We start from the raw sequence: 18,662 nt of genomic DNA, 5'->3' as shown, positions 1-18,662 counted from the left end.
ATGGGAAATATTTGAGCATGTGAAGGGAGCCCGGCACAGGGTTACTAACCAGGTAGGAAAGGCTGTTCAGATAGAGCAAAGGTGAGGATCTGAAAGGCATTCGAGCAGCTTCATTTAAAAAAAAAAAAAAATAATAATAATGCAGATATTGTTAAATGAAACTGAAAGATAATTGGAGATACCCCAAAAATATGTGTAGGAAGTTGTCTGTTCCACAGTGTATCTTATATGCAGCATAAATATTTCTCATGATCACAGTTCATTCTTTTTTCTCCCTTCCCTGTCTTAGTGTTTTTAAAATAAGGTTATAAAGGACCACTGAAGAAGACTTAGAATAAAGGGGTCCATTTTGGTATATCATAACTAATTATATGTCGGAAAAATTAAAAGAAATGCAAGCAGTAAAAAGGCTTTTTTCCTAGCTGCTTCCATTTCTCTCCTCTTTGAGAACAGGAAGGCTTGTTTTCAAGTAATGCTTGCTTGCACTTAGCAGTCTGAAATAAAACCTGGACAATAGGACTGATGCTTTATCATTTTCTGGTTCAGGAGAGGTGTTTGACTATCTAGTTGCACATGGAAGAATGAAAGAGAAAGAGGCTCGTGCAAAATTCAGGCAGGTATGAAATTAACTCTTTCTTTTGTTTCTACTGATGATATTTCACATAGACTTGAGCATGCACGCGCTTCTTTCGCTTTAAAAAACTTTCATTGTTGTGGTGATGTTTATTAAAGCTGGAGTGGAAAGAATCCCTGAAGAGAAAAATACGTTTCCTAAGTATTATCTAAAAATAGTAATGGACTGTTTTACATTCTTTTTTTAGTGGATGTTCCTAAGAGCCAGTTCTTTTGTGACTCGCTTTAGGTTTTAATCCTTTTTTGAGTATTATAGAATTTAAATAGGTGTTCTATCTGGAGATGTTGATATGATTAAATGTATATTGCTGTATGATATCACATTGTTTTGTGTGAAGGGCATTTTGTAACAGATCTTTATCTCCTTATTACAAACTTTCTCATCTTAATCTTTTTCTTATCCTGCTTCTAACTTGCTGTTTCAGACTTGTATTTTGCTATACATATGTAAAAGGTATATATGAAAATGTTAAGTATAATGAATTAATCTATTAGGGATGAGGTATGCTAATAATATTTCAAATAATAAAGTCTGAAATGGCACATTTGGCTATTGGTTTTGCAAAAACAAAAAACCTACTGTTTCCTTTTAGTGCTTGCTTTTGGGTGATCTGCATTTAAAATAGATGTTTCTCCTACTTTATAAGTATGTTGAACTATGTAGTTAATAACCATTTTTGCCTTTATAGTAAACTTTTTAATGAGAAAATTACAATGCAGTTATATCCATGCTGTGTTTTATATATTTATAACTTATTATGGAGATAATGAAGTGCCAGAGAAGAACCAATTCTTATGCATTTAAGGATTTTCCATTTTTAATATTTGAGCTTTTAATGAATCTTATATACACTAAAATAATGCTCTCCTGAATCATATCAGGAGGCAAAAGTACTAAATGATATGTGCAAACTTACACTGAGATTCAAGTTAACTATATTACTGATCATCTTGGTGTTTCAGATTGTATCTGCTGTGCAATACTGTCACCAGAAATGCATAGTTCATCGTGATCTTAAGGTAGGCTGTTACTTCTTTTATTTTACTAATTGACAATGTAGACTCAATTCCATCCTGTATGCTGCTTATCGCCACAGACTCTGAACGCCTCAAACATGTAAATGAGGGAAATATGACTTGCTTGTATTTTATTCTCAAATTTCTGAAGCACAGAAATAATGTGGTTTGCCTGTTGGAACGTGGGAGAGACAAGAATAGAACAAGTGTTACTTTCATCCTAGTTTTGGCTTTAAGAAAAAGAAATGTTCTCCAAAGAATTATACCTGCTGGCATGCAGATTCCTACACACTGAAGCTGCAGAGGTTTAATGATAGCAGTCAGCACTATTTAATTAAAATATTTTCAATTTTAAAAATGTATAGCAAAATATGTAAAACATTCCATTCCTAATGATTCATAAGAAATTTGTTGGGGTTTTTTAATCTGTTTTTATCTTACACCTTAGTGATTTATACTTTTAGTGTTTAATTCAGGCAGAAAAGAGAAATTGAAGGCAAACAAATTAGACTAAGGTTTTTTTGTTTGTTTGGTGTTTTTGCTGCTTTTGAGTAATCTCCTCTCTGTGTAAACATACCAAGCCATGGCGCATAGAGTTCTGCAATAGTAGTTGCAGAATAAGTCTTCAGTCTGAAGTTGTCCTTGTGCCAGATGAAGTTAAGTGGACTTATCTGTATCATGGACCTGGGCACAAGATCCTCATCCACTAAAAGGTGGCTTGCATTCTTACTTTGATGTTTGTATAATTGCAAAGAAAACAATGATGTAGATTCTTTTTTACTAGTGTATCTAAATACTTGTGAAAAGCTGAGGACAAGTTCTTCCTTATATTTTTCACCAGCATCTTTTGTCTAACTTTCTCATAACATGCTGCAGCATGCCCTCAATCTCTTCATTACGAATCTTTTCCTTATAGCTATTGATCTGTCAGCTTCTGCACATACGTATAGTACTGGACAATCCATCCTTGTCTCCTGAGTTTTCCCTGTCCCAGGACTATTTTCATCTGAATTTGGAGGGCTTACTACATGGCTGGTGCTCTTAAAACAGAATGAAAGGAAGGAAAGGGCTGGATCTCATTGAGATCTTGATTTAAAAATTTCCTCCCCATCTTACATGGTTTGAAGCCTGTGAATTTTTTTTGCCATCCTCCCTGGGGCTTACTGCAGCCTCTGTCAGGCCTTCCAGAAAGTCTGCTCCTAGGGACTATTGGCTCAGCTGGCCAAACCTCTTTCCCTGGCTGTCTCTGCCCTATATTTGTTTGTATATTTAGCATCACTTCATCCTTACTCTCCACTTGCTTGGTCTGCCCAGCTGCATTACTGGTTTCTACTGCATTACCCCTCTGCACTTATTTAGTATCCTGCATCTCACTCTTTCTCAGCGCCCATTCCAGCTTCCACCCATCATTCATTTCTCTTGGTTGCATAGCGTGCATATATTTCACCGCATAGCTCACAGGACTATCCAAAATTGCTCTGCAGCACTCGCACAAGTTCCCTTTTACCATCTGCCGCAACTTCTCTGCTGCTTATCCGCTTCCTTTCTGCAAGACTGGAAGGCAGGCTCCCAGATGATTTTGTTTGCTTTTCTCTCTCCCCCTGCTCTTGGAGGGAGTTACGCTAGACACGTTTGAAACATTCAGTGTTAAGTGTGATTATGAGAGCCAGGCACTCTAGCCAATGGAAAATACATTACCCAAAGTAAAAAGGGCTAAACTTCTGGTTTTGAGGATGTATTCTCACTTCCTCTCTCCTTTCCAAACACTGTGTGTCATCTCTGTCTCACTTTAAACTCTTCTCGTGGAGCTGGAGGGAGGGAAGAGGCAACTATAAAGTTGTGTCTGCATTCACATCTGCTCTTCTTTTATCCATGTTAAAAGCTGAACCAATTTGCATTATCAGTACCTGAAGGCAGAGGTCTAGTACTGCTTTGGAGATTTGATAAGCCTTTTTGTTTTCAACAGCAGGAAGGGTAAACTCCATGAAAAGTAAGTTACTTCAAAGTCGGCTAGGAAGAAGCATAAGAAAATGTGGAATTTTGTCCAGGCTATGCTGGCAGAAGAAGAGAGAGTGCAAGACCCATTGCTACTTAAACTGTTTCTGTGATTCTAAACGGTTTGAGTAGAAAGCGCCATAATTGATTCCAACATTTTCTCGTACTGTGATGCACATAAGCTATTGTACCTTTTGAGTGGCTGTTTATGCTTTTGTTTTTCTGAACATCTAACCAGTATAAACATAGTTTTGGTTATTTGGTGTACAGAGAAGCTGGGGTTTGATATTTTCTTTTAAGTAAGAAACCTAAAAGCATGGGGTACTTGAGTAATGGAGTACTGTTGAACTGGGAGGATTACTGTAATTGCAGAGCAGCTGCACTAATAGTAGTGTTTTGACTGCAAGGAAAATGAAGTCTTTGTGCAGTAATGTAGAAGGCTGTCAAATCTGGAAAATATCTCTGTGAGATGGTCTGCAGTCATATCAGCTGGAACCAGCTGAGATTACAGGTCATGAATTGAGAAAATAAAATATTTTTCAGGATAGTTAGTTTGTAAAAATGGGCTATATTTTACTCTTGACAAAGGTTAAATTGCGTTTCCCAACTGTTGTCATGATATACTGGTTGTAAATTGTTTCTGATTCTGGTCGTTGAATGTAAGTGAAATTATTAAAGACAAACAAAAAAAAATAAACAAAAACCACATTACCCATTTTATCAAAGCGACCAATGAATTGCATGCTTTTCTTATTGCGAAATAAGAGACGTGTTTTTCTCCTTTGACTGGAAGGAAAGCGCAGAGTTATGTATCTGCTTCGAACAGGTTCAATTCTGAGTGCAGCATTCAACAAGATGTGTCCACTTTTGCTGTAAAACTGATGTTTGGCAATTGGGTGAATCCTCCATGCTAGCAAATCAGCAGCCTGGACCCAGTCAAATGAGTAAACATTGCCCAGTTCTGCCTCGGTCATTGCACAGCATCCTTGCATTTTGAGAAATGCACTTTATTTTTTCCAGTAACTTATTAATATTTCTCTAGCCTCACTCTATTTATCTTTTGACCTACATACGATGTTAACAATAAAATACTGTTCACTGACTGTGCAAGTTCCTCAATGCTTGCATCTATGTATACATGAGATATTGCATTCACATGACGATTGCTGCACAGACATTGATATTTTTATATGTATGTTACTTTTTTTTTTTTCATATGCAATGCAATACCTGAGAGTATATACATTGGTGGTGTTACTGCTAAAGCAAACTCTAATGATGAAGGGGAGAGGATTTTTTTTTTTTTTTTGGCACAGGATGCTAAGATATAGCACATAGCCTGAAGTGTTTCATCTTTTAAGCAGAAGAGATCTATTTTTAAAGTCTTAAATCCCTTCTAACCTCTACTCTACCAAAATCTTAGATGTTTGGGATTAGATTTACTCTCCTTAGCAACAGAAATTGCTGACAATTGCTGACAGGCATGAACCTGTCGGAAGCTGAACCTGTTATTCTGAGATGTCTAGATACTTGGTCTGAAGCTGAGCTTTCCAAGTCATTTTGTCTAGGAAAAAAAAAACACTTTGTAGTACATTCACTAGTCAATTTTCAATCTTTGCAATGGATTCAGAAGGATTAGTTCCTTGTGTTCTGCAAGAAATATACTGATGGTTAACTTCTTCAGAAGAAAAAAACATTTTTCCATTTATTGATGAGTGATACACTGTAATATATTGATTTTATTCTGATATATAAATTATCCTTTTCCTCTTTTCTCTTAGGCAGAAAATCTTCTACTTGATGCAGATATGAACATTAAAATTGCAGACTTTGGTTTTAGTAATGAATTTACAGTTGGTAATAAACTGGACACATTTTGTGGAAGCCCGCCTTATGCTGCTCCTGAACTTTTCCAAGGAAAGAAATACGATGGTCCTGAAGTGGATGTGTGGAGTCTTGGGGTCATTCTGTACACACTAGTGAGTGGGTCGTTGCCATTTGATGGTCAGAATCTAAAGGTATGGTTAAAATATGAAAGCTTGGCTTTTGTTTTCTTTAAATCTATGTCATTAGTATATTCACCTTTAAAAATTTCCTTCTAAAGGAACTGAGGGAGCGAGTACTGAGGGGGAAGTATCGTATTCCGTTCTATATGTCCACAGACTGTGAAAATCTACTTAAGAAGCTACTAGTACTGAATCCAATAAAACGAGGTAGCTTGGAAGTAAGTACTTTCATCTTTAAAAAGAGCTTTTTCAGATTAAGAATGAAGCAAATACAATAACAGCTTAAGATTCGTTTATTTTTCATGATCTGTACCTTATTTCTGTCTTGGGGGCCCAAAGGCCTTAGGAAAGAACAAGGAAACGTCACAGAAACAATGCAGTTTGAATATAGAAGGTGTTACAAATGAAAGACTAACCTTAATTTCAGCTGACCAAAGTCTGTCATTTAAGAGCATTTCAAAGTGCAAACAGCTTGCACTTGTTTTCATCAGATATTGGAGCTAATTCAAACATGCAGAAAGCAGAACAAGACTGTAAATATCTTGTGCTTGGAGTTTTTTGGAAAAACAAAAGCAGCGGCAGGCAGCACTGTAAACGATTTTGACATAATTTGTGATTTCCAGCATGACTTCTTAAAAAGAGCAGATAGAAGAGGAATAACTTTTAACTGTGATAGGAAACAGGTGCTTTTTTTGCCATAATACAGATAAATACTAAGAGCTCTTTGAATGGTGATAAGCTAATAATCATTAGCTATCTTTTTAGTCCTCTTTCTCCTCTTTCTGGCAATGTTTTTCCTGAATAGCTGGAAAATTAACATGTATACTGACTTCTACTGTGTCCATGAGCTAAAATCTGTTTTAAGGATTTATAGCGAGTTGTGGGATTTTTTTGTTTTGTTTTTAGTTTTTTTTTTAGTAAGCCAGGTCTTCTCTTTCAGGAGTGTAGAGAGTGTTTTAGAGAATCTGTGTGCATCATTTGTAAGGTGTCTGAAATGTTCAGTGTTTTTTAAGGAGTGGTTTTGTTTGTTTGCTGTATTGTTGTGTACTTACTGGATAGCTCTGGAGCTGATGTTTAACAAGGTTTTTGTTTTTGTTTGTACAAAATTCATTCTAAATGTGTCTGTTCTATTTTTGTGATTCTTTAACAAAGAGTGACTTTTAAAAATAAAGCCTACTTACCATTAGAAATAAAAGTATAGCAGATGATAAATAGAATGGTTTTGGAGATAATACATGTGTGAATTAACCACCAGTGACCTTTGTTTCATCTTTCTGTGTGTACCTGTGCAGCAAGTGGATGGTATTCCAGGGAATAAATCCCATTTAAGCAGCTTTTCACTTGTGGAGTGACTTATGCTTCCTGGCACGGATGCTACCAGTGCAAGAAAGCATGCGCTTACTGAGCTCCATCTGCATGCGGTTTCTTTCAAGTTGATACTGTTTTGTGACTTGATATAAATAGCTTTAACTTGAAGAAAATCTGTGCTGAAGAGAGCAGTGAATGGGGTTTTCTACTTCTGTTAATATTCCTTAATTATATTTATTATTGTCTAGAGGGCATAGTGATAGTGATAAGAGCTGAGTCATTGCAAGATGGTGAAACTTTTTCTTTTTTTTTCCTTTTTTATTTTTTTCTCCAGTGTCATGTTTCAGTTTTTAGGAAGTAAGTTTTCCTTTTACCAGACTCTTCTCCAGATTTTCCACATTTTCTCTTCAAATCTAATTTCACTTTCATTCTATATGTTAATCTTATGCAAGTCTCTCTTAAAATTCTTCCTTGTCCCTGGAGAGATGTTTGACAGCAGCCTCTCTGGAAGTGCGTAGTTGTCAGACTGTATGGAGAAGAGCAAGTAAATATTATGTGGGGTGGAGGTCTTGGCAGGTTTGATGATAATGGACATTGGTCTGTGCTCTAATCTGAGGGAGAGAGACATAACAAATTTTTTTAAAGGGATGTTCCTGAAATCATATGTTGGTTGAAGTGGAAAGCTATGGAAAGTGGGAAGTTTTGGAAAAAAATGACTCTTTCTTCTGTCTGAGCACTTTTAAAATACATGTTGAAGATGAAAATACATATTTATTAGAAGCTTTCTAAAAGTGGAAAGATAATGTTGTCTTAGATGGGGAGGATTTTTGTTTGTGCTTTGTCTTTTAATTATTTGCTGAGTGCCAGCCGTACGCTCTCTCACAGTTCACATGTGTGTTTGCCGGTGACGTTGGCATCGGAGCCGAGCCTGACGCAGTATCAGTGCTGCATGTGTTAGGCTTAGCCATTCGGCTGGTAAGAATTGGGTGAATTTTTCTAATACTGGCTTGCGTAGACTTTTTCATAGTTGCAGCAGAGGGAAAACATTTTAGAAGCAAGACAGTGTTATAAAACAATAAATCTTCACAGGAGGAGATGGGGAAAAGTACAGCAACAGAGAATATGTGGAACTCTTCACTGGCAGAGTTTCGAGCAATTTTTCCACCCTCCTCAGTTCTTTGAAAAGCAACACTGTGAAATTCCAGCAGAGCAGACTTATGCTTACAAAGAGTAACAAAGCAAATATTTTTGAGGAAAAACAAGTCTTGAGCCAGGTCAAATTTTTATTAGATGGCTTTCCTGGAGACTGTGAGAAACTTCATCAGTGATACCTACCTGGTTATAATACAGTTTGGGTTGATAGATCTTTAAATATCCTGACCAAGGCTGCTGTTCTGTAATCGGTTGACCAAAAGTCAAGCTGAATTTACAGAGATGTAATATTGATACAGAAGCTGGATCATTTGTGTCATTTCAAAATCTTTCATTAGGAGGCTGTTTTAAATATTGCACAATAACTCAGTGTGCCTGCGAGATCATGTATTTGAAAGAAGATAACAAAAATTGAGATATTTAACAGATGGAAACCTGGAGTAGCTTGCGCTGAACTGTAGATCCATGCATTTAAGAAAGAGACGTGAGAAACAAAATGGAAATGGTTTTTTTTGTTCCTTAACTCAAAGGGGATCAAGAAAGGGAAATGGGGATTTAAGCAGGGTGTTTCCCATCATCCAAAAACCCCATTCTATCTTCACTTTAAATTTAATTAACAGTGTTTTTAAAGGATTGTAATTGCAGACGCTCTTTCTGGAGTCATACCATGTTACTAAAAGGCTACAAATAAATAACCAGAGTCTGTTGTCAAGTGAGTTTGTTCTGTGTGCTAGAATTGCAGTATAGCAATATGGATCCACAATCCTTCCTGTCTGCCTCCAAAACCAGATGCCTTTCAAAAATCGATTTTGTGGTAGAACTTTGAATAAATCTTTAAGTCTTATTGTCAGCAAAAAGTTAACTGGCTCAAGTACAAAGTTTTGTATTGTACTTGTAAGGAAACAGCTATTTAGGTCTGTAATTTGGCAGCAGGACTGCATACAAGGGATTTGGTTATATCAATGGAAAATTGAGTCTTTTGCTGTATATGAGAGAACTTAATTCGGTGTCTGAGAGGCGTATTTGGAGCCTGTGGGAAACTTGACTTGTTGGCGCTTGTTTCACTCTTCTGTCAGTCTAGTGAGCAATATTAGCATCTGTCCCTCAAGAGGCATGTGTGCCTGTTTGCTGTAGGAGGAAACTTTTTTTAGCTGTTTTAAAAATAAGTGCTTGAGGAAAAGTTGTGGTGGTGGTTAGGGAATCCAGCTGATCAGTCTTGCAGGGGTGTAGGAGGTCTAGGCTGCAGCAGAAGGAAATTTTCCTAAGATATAAATGTGAAATTCTTAAAGTAAATATCTGCCTGTCATAGAGCGAGTTAAAGGCATTTTCCCCTTCCAGCTTAAATGTGAACATGTGGTTCTCGTGCAAGGAGACAATCCATAGGAAAAAAATGACCAGTTAGGGTCAAGGTCTAGATAATAGATAACACAGGCACACTTCTGAAATAGTTCTTTAGTTGCTAAACATTTATTTTGTTATTATTGGAAGGAATTATTTATTTTATTGGAATTTATTTTATTAGGGTTTGTAGCATCTAGGGATTGTAATCAAGATTAGGGCATGAGTATGTCAAACACCCAGCAGGACAGGATTAAGAGGCCAGTGGAAGGGCACAAAATGAGAATTGTTTGTGAGAAGTGCTGTTTTTTTTTCTTTCAGTGTTTTTTCTGATATTTTTAGCTGGTTGCTTGTAAAAGATAAATGGATAGTGGGGAGAATTAATTTAATTAATGGAAGCAAAAAAATATGAAAGATAAAAGGAGGAACTAGAAGAAGATGAGAGAAAAAGGAGAGGGGGAGGGAACAACGTTCAGATTAATAAGAATATTAAGTTGTTTTATGTCCCTGACCACCCAGCACAAATTTAATCAGGTAGGCATATTGGCGTATTGAACTAAGACTCATTTGTTTTCTTAGCAAATTATGAAGGATCGGTGGATGAATGTTGGCCACGAAGAAGAAGAATTAAAGCCATATACTGAGCCTGAACCAGATTTTAACGACACCAAGAGAATAGGTAAGACAAGAATGTTGCCTCTGATGTACATAGCCAATTTTATCTTGCAAGTCAAACTAAACTTTTTTTATAGAAACTGAGATACAAGCTTACCATACAAGTAAAATGTTTTCTTTTTATTTAAATGAGAAATTACATTACAAAGCCCCCATTATAACTGCTGTTGTGACTTCACTGAGCTGATGTGACTGTAAGTGCAGCAAAGGACAACTAAGATTACAGCACTGAGTGGGCAGAAGGAAACAAATTTTATTATGAGGGTAACAATTTTTATCTGCCTTGAACAGAGAAAGATACTGTATTGGCCCTGTAGCTATTCATAGTTTCTGTTTGCCAGTGTTTTATTTGTTTATTGAATTACATATGATAGATGTTGAGAGTTTTCAAGAGGATAACAAAAATGAAAACAGGGAGTTGTTTGGTTTTGCACAGCAAAGATGATGCTGATTAATTTGAATTCCAGTTACCTTTTGCATTTTAAGTCTTTTTGTTTTCAATGTTCTTAAATTGTTGGTAAATCCCAAATACTTATTCTGGTAATGTATCTAACTCTTTATTTTTAGACATAATGGTCACTATGGGATTTTCGAGAGAGGAAATCCATGAATCTTTAGTAAACCAGAAGTATGATGAGGTTATGGCTACTTACCTGCTTCTAGGTAGAAAACCACCTGAAGTAAGTGCTACCTAATTTACATCTGCTGTTCTGGCTGGATTGAATATTCTGAATATTTTTCTATGAACTATTTTGTAAAATTAAAAATATATATAATTTAGAATTGATTATTTAGTTACGTCTTTCCCTTTTTTTTTTTTTTAAATCTTTTTGGATATCTTATTAGTTCCCATATGAAGGAATAGATTGGATATAGTATCTTGATATCTGCTGGCAAATATGTTGAACTGCTTACTGAAAAAGCTAACTCTTAATCTAAAATGGTGCAACTTCTAAGTGCTGAGTTTTCTTCCTGTCATGTGTCATGTATGTTTACAGTTAAAATCTGGAATAGCTAAAAATTGGACTAGAGCAATTATTCTTCCAAATACTAAGCTGTGACATCCTTTCTTGCTATCTCATTCATGAACTCATTCTTTCTCACTCATATACTATAGTATATTTTATTATATATTAAATAATTGCATCATAATCATCAGTAAATTTCTGATAGAAAGTCTTTTAACTGTTTTGGAACTAGAGGGATCTGCAGATCTTTCAGGGCTATGGGGATTTTCAAGAAATCAAGCCAAGGCCGCCTTTTTGAAAGAGTTTGATTTTTTCCTACTGCTTCATGGGCCTTTCTTCATTTCTAAAATAGTGTAGCTCTGATATGAGCATCCGTTGTGCATTTTCCCACAACATCTCTGAACCAGAATTCCCATGTGATTGCACAGTGTGGAGGGAATCTGTCTGAAATGATTTTGACTCAGACTGCTTTGAAGAGGAAGTTTGGCTTTTACGCTGCTTTTACTTACGTTGTCTGCTTTTTATCCTGTAACTGTAAAACCAATGGCTGAGTTGCATATCTTCTGAAAACGTGTTGAAGGCTGTAAAGAATCCTTGAATCATTAGTACTTGCTTTTCTAGCCTCTCTGGACTTGTGTTCCAGGTTAATCTGATGCATTTTGAAGTTGTTCTGATGCTAGAAATGCTCTTTAAGCTTAAAAAAATAAAGATGGGGGGAGGATCCATTCTTTGGTTTGAGTTTTGAAATAACAGTTTTTGTTATTGTCAAGATTCTTCCAGTTTTATTTTGAGCACTCATTAATTTTCTTCTCTAAGTTTTAGGTGTCTATTTTTAAAGCCTACGCAGATGTAGTTTGAGAACATGATTGCGGGGCTATTTGTTTTACAGTCCAACATGGGCAATAATAAAGATATAGTGAAAAGGGTCAGCTTGAAGAAAATTAAACTCTGAATACAATTTTAAATTAAAAGAATGCTTTTGGTTGGAATTCTCCACTATATTATGCCATAAAAGTACCAGTAATATTGAATTTTGTTTAGGCTTTCAAAAATGTTTTCCTTGTAGTTTGAAGGAAGCGAGTCCTTGTCCAGCAGCAACCTGAGTCAAAGGTCTCGTCCTAGCAGTGACCTCAACAACAGTTCTGTGCAGTCTCCAGCTCACTTGAAGGTCCAGCGGAGTATATCAACTAATCAGAAACAACGGCGGTTCAGTGATCATGGTGGGGATGACATTCCAACAAGTAAAGTAACATACACAATTTAAGTCTGAATGTGCAGTGTTTTGTGAACCTGACTGGTCCACCGCTCTGTGCATTTGTTGTGTATCTCATCATGCTCTGCTGTGATGCTTTTATCTGTATGAATGCTTCTATGGTAAATATGGGCCAATTTAATATATTAATTTTTTGGACTTGTGTGGTTGACTAACTAAATAATAGCTTTAGGATGTTCCCTGCATAGGAGGTAATGGTAGAATCCTGGTCTGAGTAAACTCAAAGGCTGCAAAGCATTGTGTTTATAAGTACATTTAGAGTTGGGGCCAAACAGTTGATTTCCTGGAGACAACAATTTTACCAAGTGTTCAGGAAGCATTTGCGGTTGAAAGTGGCTACATCAAAAAGAAGTACGTATTTTAAAAAATAAATGAAAGATTTCTGTTTTTGTCTCAAGAAGAACTATTAAGTCTTTTAAATTTTGACACCCCACCCCCCGTCTAGATTCCCCTTCTTTCTGTTTTTTTCCCAGTACTGCTCCTCCTCTGTGTTGCTTTGTTTTCTTTGCTGCCCCCCCCCCCCCCCAAGTAACTGGTACTGTGGAGCACATCATTAGCTGATAAACTCTTACTTTTTTACTTCAAGGGAGTGTAAACTTCTACTAATAGAGTATTTGCCCCAAAGCTTTTTGAAAAAGATGAGAGAGGGAAGAACTGTCTTTTTTTCCAAGTATCAACACACTTTAAACACAGTAATTTTAGTTTTTTAGGGAAAAAGGTCTTTCCTGGTGCGTTGAGGAGAAGATTTTAGGCAAAAAATACTAAAACAAAGAAAAAATTCAAAAATCTTCCTCTAACTGCTGTCTCTTCTTAATATAACACAAATTGCATAGGTTTAAAATGAGAATTAAAATGCTACTCTAAGTTTTACTTACTAATATGAAATGAAAACTAATTCTGAACTGCAAATTGGTAATGAAGAGAGATTGGGTGGAAAAACAGAATGTCGCTGCTCAATTTAATAGGTTGGCATGTGTGCTGAGTTTGCAGTGGTGGTTGTGCAGATGCTTTTTTTGTACTCGGGAAATCATACGTAGAGTATTTTGACCAAGGAAAATGCAGTGGTTATTTTTAGGTAGTATTAATACTGTTTTTACTTGACAGTTGGTCCATCAATTCCTCCTGCTGTGTCATACACAAAAAGGGCTCAGGCAAACAGCGTGGAAAGTGAACAGAAAGAGGACTGGGACAAAGATGTATCACGCAAACTTAGCAGCACTACAGTGGGATCCAAAGGAGAGATGGCTGCAAGTCCACTTGTGGGTCCCGAAAGAAAGAAGTCAACTACAGTTCCAAGTGTGAGTGTGCATGTGTGTGTGTCTAGTTTGCTATATTTATTTTTCCATATTTAAACAAAATCTGCTGCATAAGGTTACTATAGACATAATGGTTACTGAGTAAGCCACTAAGCCTATTTCTGGTGACTTTTACTGGCAGACAGAAATAGGCTACAGTGAATGTATTTTAAAATAAATCTTTCCCTTCTGCCCGACTTTACTTTTTCTAACACTAACCTAAGTGTAAGCACAAGAATATGTGCACTCAGGAAAACTGAAGATCTATTGAGACAAATGGTGGATATTTAGAGAAAGAACATAAGAACAGAGCCAATATAGAGTGCTCTTTCCCTGGTTTGCCAATGCCTGTGTATCCAGAAGGAAGCCAGGGGACTTCCTGAATCAGAGATTTCATCTGAATGATCCTTTGTAATATCCCTCATGAACTTATTCTCTTTCATTTGTCTGCTTAGCTTTTTGAAACCACATATATTTTGGGCTTCCATGACAAGCTGCAGAATTCACAGGATAGCCACAAGCCATGCAAGCAGTGGGGGCACAGCCCACTTTGTATCTTTAAATTTGCTGCCTGGTGATGGTATGAGTTACAACCTGGTCCTTGTATTAGGAAATGACTAATTTGCAAATTTTTCTGTTACCACATAACTCATAGTTTTGTAAACCTCTGTCATGTTACTGCCTCAGACATCTTTCTTCCCAAGTAGAAGAGTCTGTCTCTTTTTATGTGTAAGTCTTCTACTTTGTCTTGTGGAAGTTCATGTGTAGTAGTATCAGTGTTCGGGACACACAATGGAAAAGTACTGCGTGCTATTTGAGCAGAAATGTATACTACCTAGCATGAGTTCATGTGGGGAAAAAAATGATTTGTAATATGCATGAATCATAATTTAGAGTAAGGTACAAGTATACTTTTTGCTATTTAAGGGACAAGCTGTATTAAATACAAAAATACCTGCCATCTTTTACTGCAGTAAGCAGAGAGCAGGAATTTTCATTGTCCTTTGGGATTCTGAATGCTGGTTCCCATCTTGGATTCTGAGAAGACAACACACATTTCTACTAGACTTCTCTTTTCAAAAAAAAAAAAAAAAAAAAGCTGAAGATCATTTAATTCTTTAAGATTCTGCAGACTGTATCTGCGGTACATCCAGAGATGCTCTAAACATTTTTTCACATTTCTTTAAAACAGTTTTTCCTACAAAGAAACTTGAAGATTATGGCAGTGTGCCTTGCATGCAGAGACTTAGTCTTCTAAGATAAGATTTCATATGTAAGCTTTCCCAAAAGTATATTGCCCCAAAGCTGATTAGTGGTGTATGTTATAAGCTGAGGATATGTCGAAAGCATTTCTCAGCTTTGTGAGAACTAATTAAATGGAGTGCCTTTGCCATGAAGAGTGAGAAATTGATTTACTTGCCAATAGCGACTTCAGTGTTTGTACATTGTAGATCTGTTACTATTTTAGGGACTTTGTGAAAGGCTTTGTGATGAGCAAAATTAAGGTGTAGTGACATCTGACATTGCCACTGTAGTTACAGCTGAGCAACTTATACAAAAAACATGAGTTTATTTTTCTTTAAAACTCACTTAAAATTAACTTCTGGCTAATTTAATGCAGAGAATTTCAAAACACTTTCTTGTTTAACTAAGGGTGTAGCATCGTGTTAGGGAAGGCAAGATTTATTTAAAAATATTAATTGCCTTTGATCATATATTAGTCTAACTTACAAGAGCTTAATTTGAAAAACAATTATTGTAGTTGGTTTATTTTCATTATAAATGGTATTGGCTTTGAAACAGGTTATTCACTGTTCTCTACAAGTTTCCATTCTGCTATGGAGAAACGCTAAAGCAGAAAAGCTGTTGAAAAGGGAGACAAATGGGGAGAGTTATACCTCAAGCAATGTAGCTTCGGTAAAATGCTATGTTCTTTCAAAGAAAGTGTCAGCTTATTTAAAAACAAACAAAAGCTTGCTATTCCTTTATAGTAAAAACTTCTGTTCAGTAGATTAAGCTTTAGAATTAACTACTCCATAGATTTATTTGTTTTCATTTATCAGTGTGGTGCTATGAAGAAGCATTTATTCAAAGCGCTATTAATAGAATAAACAGAATCTACATTTTTAGATCTCCTTGGGATGGAGGGGAACTGTGGCAATTATGTTTTTGTTAGCTATAATTAGAGACATGGATGCATGGTCTGCGGCACTGTATGGCCTGCACAACTCCTTCTGGTCTTCTCACTAAGATCCAGAGTCAACTAACAGAATCTAATCTTACAAGGATGGTTGTTTCTGTGCACGTTCCATACAAATTTACTTCTAGGAGAGTTTTTTTTAAATGTATGTTTTTAAGGACAGCAAAACTTCTCTAGATACACTTACTATTATAAAATTAGTACTATACATAATATGAAGAAAAAATTCACAGCAGATATTAAATATGTGCCCTATTATAAACTAGATACTTCAGACTGGGTGAAAAATTATGGAATTCATGCACTTATATGCCTTTTTCTTTCTCTGGTAACAGTTTAAAAGCAATATCTAGTTCACATTCTTTTGTACATACGTAAAATATGACTAACTAAAATACCTTTCTTTATTTTTCCCTAAACTTCTTTATAAATACATAGTAAATCTTGCAGAATTCATGATGTTCTACAGCACTTGAATTTAGTGTATTTAAAATTTCTTGCCAGCATGCACGGTTATGTAAAGTTAGCATTTTGCAAGCCTCTCGCACTGCAAATTCAATATGTACCGTATTAAAAACAGAATTGTACTTCTTGTACTGAAAGTAAGACAAGGTAGTTGGTGCTTGGCAGGGGGAGGAGGAGAATGTTTGTATGCATTTTATGAAATGTGTGCAAACTTTAACAAAAAGAGAGAGGGTCCCATCAGTGGTCGTTTCTAGAAACATATTTGCCATAAGTTGTTATAAACTCTTACGGTAGAACTCTCCTCAGTTGTGCACTGCAGTGTCTAGCTTGACTAACACAGATTGATAGATCTTTTCATTGTAATTTTGTAAACCCTCTCGACAGGGGGCAGCAAACTGTAAGGCTGGAGCTCTGCTTGCCAACTTAATCTGCACACGAAAGCATTTAAACTAGCCAGGTATATATGCTCTTTGGGATTCCGGGGGATACTTGGTTCCTGTAGTTCTTGATCCCAGACTCAAATAATTCAGTAACGCTATATGTAGGAACTGGATAATAATACTTAGTAAAGCAAGCGTCAGCAAAATGATGCTTCTCTAGGCTTTCTTTTTGTGCACTCCCAATGGTATAGTAAAGAGATGCTGAAGGAGGTGTTGAAAAGGAATAGCTGATGATACAACTGATTTGTGTCAGCAGATATAACCTAGTACACGTGAAGACATTAAGAATGTACATAAATCGCTGAAATTCTGTTTTGATTTGCTTCTCGTGCTTGCATTTTTTGCACAACTTTATATACAAGTAGAAGACTTCATTTCATACTTCATTTAATTTAGTCTTAATTTTCTTCTAGAGCAATGTATTTCCTGGTACTGGAATGACAAGAAGGAACACGTACGTTTGTGAACGGTCTTCAGATCGCTATTCTGCAGTACAAAATGGGAAGGACAGCAGGTATTCTTCAACTTTCTCACTAATCTGGGTATAAGAAAAGAGGAATACCTGAGGTGGGTTATGCAGTTAATATAATTATGAAACATGATGTGAAGCATATAACATCTGACTGCCTGTTTTCATCTTATCTTCCATGGAAGTTTCTAAATTTGTGATGAAATTTATAACCAGATGTGTAGATCTGCCTTTGTCCCTTTATATGGAATCGTATTTATTACTAAAGGTTGTCTTCCAACACAGAGAAGAAGATTATATTTGCAATTTAAATTGACAAATTAATTCTTCGTGGAGTACTTCAGATGTATCACTCTAACAGTGTAGTATAATTCATTTTCTCTAGTAATCATTAAAAAAACTTAAATTGTAAGGCATGTGGATCCTTTTCTATATCTTTTTAGCTCAAATAATACTGGCGTAGTGATTGTAACTAAACCGTATCTGTAGGTGGGATGATAATTACACCTGCTTTGATATGTTTTCTTAAATACTATTGTATTTAACCCTATCATGTTTACTTTTTTAAAACATCCTCTCTGTTCATCCTTGGTGTAGTTATCATCTGTATCCAGTTGAAAAATAAAATATTAGTTAAAATAACAAGATTTTTTAAAAGGAGTATAATAAAAATAGGATTTTTTTAAAAACAGTAGCCAACCTACTCTGATTTCTAAGTAATTTAAATAATGCTGTTAAAGTACAAAGAACAAAAAAATACCTGTCATGAAATAACATAATCAGGCAAGCTACTTTTGTTTTGTTTTCTGACTTAATAGTTAAAGCTTTTAATGATGTACTTGGTTTTGGAAAAAAGAAAAATATAGGGCTGTTGATATATGCTAAAATGATGAGCTATGGAACCTATGAAGTGAAAGATAAGACCCTTTACATAATAATTATCAGAAAATAGTTTAATAGTTATCTTTTTATAGCGATATAGTGAAACATTTATTTAAATTGCTTTGAGGAGGTCCATTAATAAGCATAAAAAATAATTTTCAATATTGAATTAATTTCAGATTGAGGTGATGATTTCAAAAATGTATTTCCAAATTTTTATGTATAACTTAAAATATTTGAACAACATTTGTAACTATATGTTATCTTTCTTTTTAAAAAGGATCTTTTTTGTTTAAAATATATACTAAAATATGTTTTTCTGATTTCACAAAGTATTGATAAAGTTTTCTTTTAATAGATGTAATACCAAAAATACTATAATGAGAATGGATTTTGAGTTTTTTTGTTTTATAGTTTAATTTTTTATAGCACTGAAAAGATGGCTGACTCTTCAATCCCTGTCCCTTTCATCAGTAAAAAGAATATGCTCGGTTCTTTTTGAAAAATGAAAGAAAAGAATCTTCTTCTGAGTTGTATATTTGGCTT

At 35.5% G+C, this 18,662-nt stretch overlaps 1 protein-coding gene across 3 annotated transcripts in view; it reads left to right on the top strand.

The window, feature by feature from the left end:
- The window catches only part of MARK1 (microtubule affinity regulating kinase 1), a 64,381-nt gene that overhangs the window by 36,614 nt on the left and 9,105 nt on the right, over nucleotides 1-18,662 (top strand). For 2 of the 3 annotated variants that reach the window (XM_067293039.1, XM_067293038.1), the window contains exons 6-14: nucleotides 547-617; nucleotides 1,597-1,653; nucleotides 5,427-5,663; nucleotides 5,750-5,869; nucleotides 10,029-10,128; nucleotides 10,692-10,804; nucleotides 12,159-12,312; nucleotides 13,470-13,663; nucleotides 17,179-17,279. In XM_067293039.1, coding sequence (XP_067149140.1) covers nucleotides 547-617; nucleotides 1,597-1,653; nucleotides 5,427-5,663; nucleotides 5,750-5,869; nucleotides 10,029-10,128; nucleotides 10,692-10,804; nucleotides 12,159-12,312; nucleotides 13,470-13,663; nucleotides 17,179-17,279 — 1,147 coding nt within the window. The remainder of the gene's footprint in view (nucleotides 1-546; nucleotides 618-1,596; nucleotides 1,654-5,426; nucleotides 5,664-5,749; nucleotides 5,870-10,028; nucleotides 10,129-10,691; nucleotides 10,805-12,158; nucleotides 12,313-13,469; nucleotides 13,664-17,178; nucleotides 17,280-18,662) is intronic. The other variant, XM_067293040.1, reaches the window with a different exon arrangement.

This window comes from Apteryx mantelli, chromosome 3 (assembly GCF_036417845.1).
Source record: "Apteryx mantelli isolate bAptMan1 chromosome 3, bAptMan1.hap1, whole genome shotgun sequence".
Lineage (NCBI taxonomy): Eukaryota > Metazoa > Chordata > Aves > Apterygiformes > Apterygidae > Apteryx > Apteryx mantelli.
This window is presented reverse-complemented; position numbering and strand designations above follow the sequence as displayed.